Raw genomic sequence first — 10,701 nt, forward strand, 5'->3', positions numbered from 1 at the left:
TGGACTCTTGTCTAACCTCTTCTCCTCTCCATATCTTTTCACCATTGTGGAAGGAGCCATAACTAACTTGAAATTTGCCTCTTCTTTTAAATCAATAATGCTGTTTTCCTCACAAAACTCTGGCCTCATCTGTGTTACTCCTAATTAGAGGTGAACAATCTGCAGCTCCTTCTTAAGGAACTGCCTCATACTCTGTGACTAGAAAGAAAAGTCCCAGAACACCTAAAATAGGTGTACTTCTATGAACTGTGTACATTCCAGGAAGGATTTGAAGAAATTTGAGGGGGAAAAATACCAAACGGTTGAGTCACTGATTATCGTGTTTTTAAAGAAAAAAAAAGTAAAAACATAGTTGACTTACCTGCCAAAATGATTTTCGAAATATATATAAGTCCATCTCAAATGCAGCTGTAAATATTATGATTGGTGTAAATAAATGAAGAAAAAGTATCGGATCTATATTTGCAATAACTTTCACAAACGGCAACTGACAATAAAAATGAGTAAAAGATATTGTAAGAATATTATATTATATTATATTACTCTTATATACTAGCTTCAAATATTGTCTGAAAGAATAATCTGCACATTGATTCATTAATAGTAACTTTGCATTATAAATATTGGAGGATAAAGTTTGATAATGAAAAATGTGCCTTGGCAGAGTATGGAGCAGAAAACCACACTATTTTCAATTTTTTAAAAACATATTTTTCAAACCCAGTCCTAAAGTTAAAGTATAGCATATTTCTAATGTCATTAAAATATGATAGGATCCTGGTGCTTTCCAATAATTCTTCCTATGTGGAAACATACTTTTACTACTGTTGGAAAGCACTGTTGAGAAACCAAACTATTTTCAAAGTATTTCAGATGGTCACCTATATGCCAGGCAGACTGCAGATATTCTGAATAAAATTTCACTCACTTTAGACATAGAATTTTCATCTTCACAATGGATAATGGCATGCTTTGTGTCATGTTTTATTATGTTTATTATATTGTATATTTGAATCACCTCAAATATAGCATATAAATTTAATAAAATAAATATTGTGCTCGTCTCTTATGAAATTGTTTTATCTCCCAAGGGGGATGGGGTTAAGAAAGGTAGTTACAGAGTTTATTTTTTATTATTCTTTGTTATTTTCTTCCTTTTAATTTGCCAATATAGTTTGTGGAATCCTCTTCTCTCTCATATGCTCCATTAGAGGATACTCAAGATGAGGTGCCTCCCTGGAAAATAAGTTGGTGGCAACAGTAACTTCAAGCCACTATACCAATCGGGAGGCAGAATTGTAGAGTGTATTAAACCAGACAATATTTGGGACAGGAAGTTTAAGATCACCCACCTTTCACCACTTGTATTCACCACCCACATCATTATCATTGTCATTCTAAATCCTATTTATCTGCTGTTAATAAGAATTTACTTTCCACGAGGCCTGTCTAGCCCAGATGACTGCTCTTTCTTCTGGCATCTTCTGTGTTAAAATGTTACAACACAAGTAGAAGAATCACTCAAGTGCAAGGAATGCTGAGACATACTACTTTAAAAGTAACAGTCAGAATGAGGTGCCGTGAAAAAATATATTTTCCCATGATTTCTGCTGGAGTGGGACTACTTTGCTGTGTTCAAAGTGCCATGGCTAGAAGCACAAATTCCAGTTAAGTTCAAGCCAGATAAGGATTTTGGAAGATAATGGGGGTCATTTTTAATACCTGTAAATAGTAACATTATAAATAAGGGGAGTGATATAGATAATGCAGACTTTTCAACAAAAGGTATCCAGTATCCTAACCTGTATTTACAGATGTTTTATTTATTGTTGAAATTAGATGTTGCAGTACACATGAAATAATCAATGAAATTGATAAGTGGAACAAAGGAGAAAAATAAAGATGAAATGTACTGTTGCAGAATTAAAATATTATTTCATTAAAAAAAATCAAACTGAAGCTCCTTCAGATGGTTTCCCTCTCCCCACCACTCCAAGAGGAGTGGAAATATGCCATTTGAATAGAGCATAACAGGTATCTTCTTTTCTCACTGAAATCATTTTCTTGCAAATCATTCTTTTAACAGTACCTTGGACAGCATCCATTTGACTTCTATCCATCCCAACAAGAATTTAGTATGTCTGATCATCGCTCAAATTGCCAAATTAAAAATGACACACCCATCCTGTAATTTTTGGGTTCACTGGATCCAGGGTAACTTTTAATTTATTCCTTGCACATTCCTGGACATTTCTGTTTAGCCTCCAAAGGAGGTCTGGGAGGGAGGGACCATTACAGTAGTGGAGAAGTGAGACTGTTATAGGATTAAAGTCTGCTTGCTCTGATGCTCTAGAATGATTTAATAAACCTTGTTCTGTTTTGTTCACCATACTAATAGCCCTATGATTACTGCTAAAGCCAAAACATACATCTTACATATAAGTAATTTCTTATTCATATTTGATTATCAATTTACCCTCTCTTATACTTAGAAATAATGATCAAAATAACTCAGTATAATTTCACAAATCATACCATATAAATAGCTGCATTACATATTAATTCAGAGTTGATAATTAGTTCATAGGAAACTGAACAAATAGAAAGGGTTTCAACACTACTGACCTTAAAGTTGGGGAGGTACCCTTATTTATCAGTCACTAAAGCCTCCTGCCCCTTCAAAACACATATTTCCTAATATACCTTTGTAAACTTTAGCAATTAATATTACCAATATTGAAGTACATGTGTTATGAATTCTAAGACAAGTGTATTAGTGTAAGAGAGTGGATGACCAAACACTTGCTTCATCGTAGTTTTACATAAGCTTCCTACATTCTTATGGAAGTTGGGAAAGTTACCATGTCAGGAAATCAAATCTTCTCCAAAGATCTCTAAGTGATAGATCAGATGATAAAGATGTACTAGCCATTCTATGTCCTAATATTTTTAATAAATCCTATTATTCCAGGGCATATTTTTTCATCAGATGGGAAATAAATTTTTCCCACTTATTCCAATATAACAAAATTTAAATCTGAAGTTCCTCTAATAAATGAAATTCAATGAACTTAACCAATCTTACTGTACTTCATTAAAACAGTATTAAGACAGGTCTACCCATGTCTTAAATCCATTGAGCCCATAATGATTCTAGAACAATTCATTTGCAGGAACAGTTTCCAATATCTTCTGGGAGTAGGAACCCAATGGATTTGTTAGAAAGGGAGACTGAAATTCCTTTGTCCTTTTGCCATCCCAGACTAATATACAGTAGATTAATCTACAATTCCTGTTTATAAACTGTAATGAGATATATTCCCTGGTTCTCTATATACTACTATTTAAATACCTTACCTTTTGTGAAAAATGGGCTACTATTCCAAGAATAAGTCCAACCAGAAATATAATTACAAGAATAGGAATTTTCGTTTCCTTCAAAATAGTTCGTAATAAGGCTGAAAGAAAATATTACCATTAAATATGAAATTTTGTACCCAATCGTAAGGCAGTGTCTATATTTTAAATGAGTATAGCATTTTTGAATCAGCAATAATTCATATGCAACATTCAAATAATTTTTAACCCTAACTTTCTGAAGTAATTGAAGTAACAAGTATGTATGTAATTAGTGCAGTTAAACAGCACTAGTTTAAGCTACAATGCACAAAGCAAAAGTTTTGGAAAAGTTTTTGCCTGGTGCCCAGTAAATCACAAAGTCTTGTACAATGAAGATGCTATCACTAAAGCAATTTTCTCTTGAGCATTTACCCATTTCACCTCACATGGCAGTGGAAACTAAAGACCTCTGATGAAGATCTGAATAGCATATAAAAAAAATCAGTTATTTGGTTCCTGAATCAAGAGACATTTTAAAGCTCTCTGAAATAGACCCAAAAAGAAACAGGGTGTATTGCAGCTGATTAGCACAGATGTAACACCACAGATGAATTTCACCTTCAGAAATATTACTACACTTCAGTAAGAGAATCAAAGTATGTTACAATTCATATTTTTCTGTTTATAAAACCCCAATTTTTTTAAAAAAATCTAATTCATTTCTTTTTCTTACAGAATCATGATGCAGAAAGGAAAATGAAAAAAATATTTTTCATGTTGTAAGCAAACTACATTTCTACTTAGAAAGCTAAACTATTGCTCTTATTTTATATTTTTGATAAATAATTATATTTGATATACTAAAACACAATAACTAGCAAGTCTAGAAATAAAACAGTCAAGAACTCTGAATTCTCTTCATGGAAAATAAAGAAAAAGCCTACTATGAATATATTAAAGAATTTCTCAGAAGTTTCTCAATACAGCAATAGCAGACAAGCAAAAATTAAAAATTTTGAAAAATAAGAATAAAAACAATATTTTTTTCTATTTTGCCTAATTTTCTCCTATGGCCATATTATTATAATGCATATACAAATAGTCTTTGACTGATGACCATAATGGAGTCTTCCCATAACAGCCTTTGTGAAGCATCTCACTTAACACCCTCCCCAATCCTGCTCTCCCCAATGCAATCATATAAACAAATGTGCAAAACGTTAACTGGAGCACAGGATGCCTCAAGGGTGGAGGAGGCCTTCAGAGGCCTAGTGCAGGCCCAGACATGCCTGCCCCGGGCTTCCCAAACCCTCCCTCACCCAAGGCATCCAGTGCTCCGCTCCCTTCCCTCAGGGTCACTCCAGAACTCCGCCTGCTCCCAGGTAACCACTCAGCCACGCAAGGAGCCTATAGCTGACCAGCACAAGCAACTAGCACACAGAGGCAGTGTAGGCTAAGGTCTACTTCCTATCCTGTCACCCAAGACTTCCCCCTGCCCCTCAGGATTTTCCAGGCCTCAACCTGCTTCCAAACCAGCTACTCAAGCTTGCTCTCAAACTGGCTACTTCCAGCAGTCAGTCATAAGGGTGAATAATGGCAGGGGAATATAGTAGCTGTTAACTAGGTCATATTACCTTTTGGGGAGGTCTATCATAACTTTGAACAGTCACTAAGCAACCAATTGTAAGTCAAGAACTACCAGAACCTGTTGAAACTTTTTCTTAAAAGAAGCCATTAAAAATGTAAGATCCCATGTAAAATTCCATTACGAATCCATTGCTGGCATATTTTGTGTGCCATTATAGAACAAAGTCATGGCATAATTACTGTACATTGAACAGGCTTTCCACATATGGAAGCACCCTGCCTATTATAAGGCTGGTTCAAATCCTCATTACATCATAAATTATAATTCATTCAGCATGCTAAAAGATAACCTAAGGGGTTATCTTCGCAGAATGTATTTATTCATTACATTAAGCAATGTATTACATGGTTTCCTGCATAAAGCACAATAGATTCGCTATACCATAACACATTACTTAACAACCCATAAGAGCTGAATTCACACAATGAATCCTGATTCACACAATGAAATCCTGAAATCCATTTTGCCAAGCATTCTCATCGAGAAGCTGACTGACTTGAAATTCTCCCCCGCCATCTGCAATTGGATTCAAGACTTTCTCAGGGACCAGTTACAAACAGTGAGGGTGGGGTCTGCTTTGTCCACCCCCCTGAAGCTTTGCACCGGCACGCCACAGGGCTGTGTGCTTAGCCCCTACCTGTACTCTTTATACACATATGACTGTGTATCATCTGACCCATCCACTGCGATAATTAAGTTCGCAGATGATACAACTGTGGTGGGTCTCATTACAGGTGGGGATGAGACAGCATACAGGGCGGAGGTACAAAAACTATCCATATGGTGTAGTAACAACAACTTGCACCTAAGAGATGGTGCTAGACTTCCGGAGAAAACCTGCCCCACTTTAGATCGGGGAGGACTGTGTGGAGAGAGTTTCCTCCTTTAAATTTCTGGGAGTCTACCTCTGTGAAGATCTGACCTGGAAAGTTAATACAACCCAGGTGGCTAGAAAGGCCCAACGGAGGCTTCACTTTCTCAGGGTGTTGCGGAAGAACAGGGTAGAACAACGGCTAATGACCCTCTTTCACCGGTCTACTATAGAGAGCATCCTCTCGTATGGTATTGTGGTTTGGTATGCTGGTCTGACAGCCGCGGATAGGAAAGTATTACAGAGGGTGGTGAGTACAGCACAGGACATTGTGGGCTGTCCCCTGACACCACTGGATGACATCGCCAGGGCTCGTTGCCTTGGAAGAGTGAGGAAAATTCTCAGGGATGACTCACACCCTGGACGGTATCTCTTTACTGTTCTACCATCGGGTAGGAGATATAGGAGTATAGCCAGCCGCACCAACAGGCTGAAAAACAGCTTCTATCCATGGGTAGTTAGGCTTTTGAATGAGAAATAACTTTTGCGAACTTTTGTGAATTTTATGCAGAATAGACTTGGGAGGCCGGTGTGTGGTGTAGTTGGGTTCACATGGTGTAGTAAGATAGAGGGTTTGTTGTCACTGTGTGTTGGGGGGTGGGAGCACAAAGGGAGGCTCAGCTAATCTCAATGTACACATAATTGTACTTTGACAATAAAGGTTCATTTCATTTCAAGATCAGGTTAGGGACTGATTATCATTGAAAATGATGTATCCATCTGGTCACAAAGAGTCAACAATGATCTGATGGAACATAATCATTCTATCAACTGTGCTGAAATCTGTTTTTAAAAAGGTTGCCTAGAAAATGAAGACATCTGCTACATTAATTTTTAAAATAACATGCTTATACACTGTAACTGTAATCATTAAACTATTTTCTATATTTTTATTAATTTTGCTGAAATATGGAAGTATGCAATCTTCACTGAAAAAGTTGCATTTTATTTCTCTACAAATCAGCTCTCTTTACACTTCGCATGCTGCCAAACTGAGTGACCGCAATTACACACAGTAACTGTACTAACACTCTACAAATATTATCCTAATTACATCTGAAGCTCCAAGCTCCAGTTTCATTGGTATAATGTACTACAAATAGAGACTTTTGAAAAACTGACATCCAAAAGACCAGACCACTCTAATACTAAGTTTCGGTGTTCTAAAAATTGCTTTGTACAAATCATAATAATTTACAAAATTTTAACATCAATTTTAATAGAAAAGCAATACAATTTGGATGACAGTTATGAACAGATTCATGTATCACAAAAGCAAAATGTACATTAAACTGTTCCACTAAAGCAATAAATTGCTATGTTAACACATAGCTTTTATACTCCATCTTTCTTTCAAGTAATACAGGACAGCACATGTGGATCTCCCTACCTCTCTTATAGTCATCCACAGAGGTGGTGAAGGAAAGTTAATGATAAAATATGCATGATGGCATTGTGCATTTGCATCAGGACACAAGTAGAGATGGCATGTATATTTTGGCAGTGGTTTGCTCTCCAAGCTTGTTTCAATTTATTTTCTGAACATTTCGTTACCAGACTAGATAACATCATCAGCAGGATTTTCTTGTTTTATTCTCCTTAGCTTAGCCAGTGTCACCCAAGACATGTATAAGCTAAGAACAAAAAAACAAGAAAATCCTGCTGCTGATGTTACCTAGTCTGGTAACGAAAGGTTCAGAAAATAAATTGAAACAAGCTTGGAGAGCAAACCACAGCCAAAATCTAAAACCCAACTACAACTATTATTTCAATGGCATGTATATGATTGTCACCTTGTACAAGATGTCATTTTATTGCAATTTTTTGCAGACTTCACTAGCCCCTGCATTTATTATAGCAATACTAATGCTAATTAATAATAGAATAGAACTGAAAGGGACCATGGAGGTATTCTAGTCCAGCCCCCTGCTCAAGCAGAACCTATACCAGGGGTGTCAAATTGGCAACGTCATGTGACATGTCGTGATGTATCACAACTTTTTTCCATTGCCGACAATGGGGTGGGCACATTCACCATGACGCATCCAGCCCACGGCCTGCAGTTTGATACCCCTGACCTATAACATCTCAGACAAGTGATCATCTAGTCTCTTCTTAAAAATCTCCAGTGATGGACTGCCCACGATTTCTGAAGGCAAGCTGTTCCACTGGTTAATTGTCCTTACTGTTAGGAAGTTTCTCCTTAATTCCAGGTTGCTTTTCTCTTTGGTCAGTTTCCAACCATTGTTTCTTGTCCACACTCCCTTCCACATCTACACCAGAAATCTAAAATAGTACACCCATTCACTATAAATCCTTCTATTCCTCACCATCCAGTCAGAGCTGAAGAAGCTTCTTGGATGAGAAGCAAGACATCTTCAAAGAAAAACAAAAAAGTCTAGTTGCCTCCTGAAAAAGCATCTTTGGGATAACTATGATTTGGATGAATGAGAATCTCCATAGACACCCATTCACTAGAAGATTGAATTGGCATACACAGTGCTAGGCTGCATTAACAGAGGGATAGAATCAAGATCACGTGAAGTACTAATACCACTTTACAATGCCTTGGTAAGGCCACACCTGGAATACTGCGTACAGTTTTGGTCACCACGATGTAAAAAAGATGTTGAGACTCTAGAAAGAGTACAGAGAAGAGCAACAAAGATGATTGGGGGACTGGAGGCTAAAACATATAGGGAACGGTTGCTGGAATTGGGTATGTCTAGTTTAACGAAGAGAAGGGTGAGGGGTGACATGATAGCAGTGTTCCAATATCTCAGGGGCTGCCACAAAGAAGAGGGAGCCAAGCTATTCTCCAAAGCACCTGAAAGCAGGACAAGAAGCAACGGATGGAAACTAGTCAAGGAGAGAAGCAACCTAGAACTAAGGAGAAACTTCCTGACAGTTAGAACAATTAACCAGTGGAACAACCTGCCTCCAGAAGTAGTGAATGCTCCAACACTGGAAGTTTTTAAGAAGAGACTGGACAGCCATTTGTCTGAAATGGTATAGGGTTTCCTGCCTTAGCAGGGGGTTGGACTAGATGACCTCCAAGGTCCCTTCCAACATCATCATCATCATCATCATCATCATCATTATTATTATTATTATTATTATTATTATTATTATTATTATTATTATTATTATTATTCCATTAAGCCTTAATTTGGCTCATTTGATTTTGCCAAATGCTTTGTTCAATCCCTGGGTGTTGCAATTCGTAAACACCTGACCACATTTTATGTGATTATTAATGTATTTTATCCATCGGATATCCATTAATGTGGATTATCCATTAACCACAAGCAACCCAGATTGTAACAATGTACATCCAAGCCAAAGGTTCAGTTATTGCTTTTTAGGATCCGAAGGGCCCAAGGTCATGTTTAAAGGATCTTTTTGGACACTCCGTCAAGAAAAGGTGGAGATCTCTGACTTCCTACCTCCGAAGGCGAAGCTCATAAACGTTACCAACAGAATTATCGGTCTCTCCCTAGGGATGATGTGAAATCTGTCATGAAACCGGTTCACCTCGGGGTTACTAAACTGATCTCCATAGCGCGGAGAAATAACGTCGGCAAAGGCGCCGGTGACAGCAAGGCTCAAGTTTAAGGAATCCATGCTACCACGTACTGCAGACGCCACTTCACAAGCTCAACAAAGCCGAGCATTCAAAGCGGGCGCCACAGTTTGCGTTTCCCGCCAAATAATGACTTCAGAAAGCCGCAGGCCTCCCTATCACGCACACGCTGCTACCCTCTCCTCTTCTCTCTCTCTTCCCCTCCCCCCACACCTCAGGTATCGGTTTTCAAGCGCTTCCTTCCAGCGCGAGAACCGTTGAAGTGATGCGGGGGAGGTGGGGGAGGGGCGAGGCGGCTACGCCAATGGGCAAGTGCGTATTCCCAGCAAAGTTCCAAGAGGCAGGGAAGGGTCTCCCTGGAGCAAGCGCGCGACCGGCCGTTGGTATTCCAATTCGTCTGGCCTGCACCAGCACGTGGCTCGTCAGCCGCCAGGAGAAAGCGAACGGTCCCCCCTCCAACCCTGGCTGATGTCCTGCTCTAAGGAAGAAATTGATTTGTGCTCCCAAGGCTCCCAAAAGACATTTTCCCAGCCGTGTATTTTACTGAAACGGGCTGCCGGCTGCCTTGTTTTTGGTATAATTCAGAAATAAGTCCTATCGGGGCCCGCTTCTGGTATTTCGACGCTTATGTAATAAACAGTGGGCATCAATTGGTAATGCCGGGTTTTCCGAGGAGTAGCGCTGTAACAAATATATTTACTTTGCAAAAGGTGGAAACTCCCGCTTGGATGATAAAAAGTAGTTTTGAAAGTGCTGGTGACTTCTATTTAGAAAAATAGCAGCCTATAGAGATCCAGCTCAATGCGTTGAAAAAAGTTACAACTAAATAGCAATAGATTACAATTTGTACGGTTATACAAATATTTCATATTATCATCTTTGTGCCCATAAGCCCTTGGTTAGTATACAAAATACCTCGTATACAAAATGAAGATCTAGATTACAGTGTGACATGCCAGACTCAACACATTATAACACTGGTCACTTTAAAACTTTTTCCCTTAGAAGCCTGCAGTTCCAGTGGTGAATTCCTGGAAAGAAAAAAACTTAAGAGGAAAGATTCATTTCACCAGAACTTCATGTCCTTGTATTTAAGGAAAATTGGTGAATACAGTTCAATACACACAAAAAAGCCAAAGGATAGTTACCAATTGTGGAGCTCTCCAGCCCTGAAGCCCATTCCTTAATCCTTTCTAATAAACATTAATTGAATTTTGAATAATTTCAAATTGTCTTTAATTTTTTCAAATATATGCTGAT

The 10,701-nt window shown here is 38.1% G+C and overlaps 1 protein-coding gene across 1 annotated transcript in view; it reads right to left on the reverse strand.

Annotated features, from left to right (window-relative positions):
• Positions 1 to 9,482, reverse strand: part of LOC308670144 (solute carrier family 9 member C1-like) — a gene marked incomplete at both ends in the record, with an annotated part of 96,192 nt that extends 86,710 nt beyond the window's left edge. Inside the window, 3 exons of the mRNA XM_081331394.1 lie at positions 362 to 487; positions 3,358 to 3,458; positions 9,305 to 9,482. Coding sequence (XP_081187520.1) covers positions 362 to 487; positions 3,358 to 3,458; positions 9,305 to 9,482 — 405 coding nt within the window. The remainder of the gene's footprint in view (positions 1 to 361; positions 488 to 3,357; positions 3,459 to 9,304) is intronic.
• Between the last annotated feature and the right edge of the window lie 1,219 nt (positions 9,483 to 10,701).

Source organism: Vipera berus (genome assembly GCF_964194415.1).
Source record: "Vipera berus genome assembly, chromosome: 1".
Taxonomy (NCBI): Eukaryota; Metazoa; Chordata; class Lepidosauria; order Squamata; family Viperidae; genus Vipera; species Vipera berus.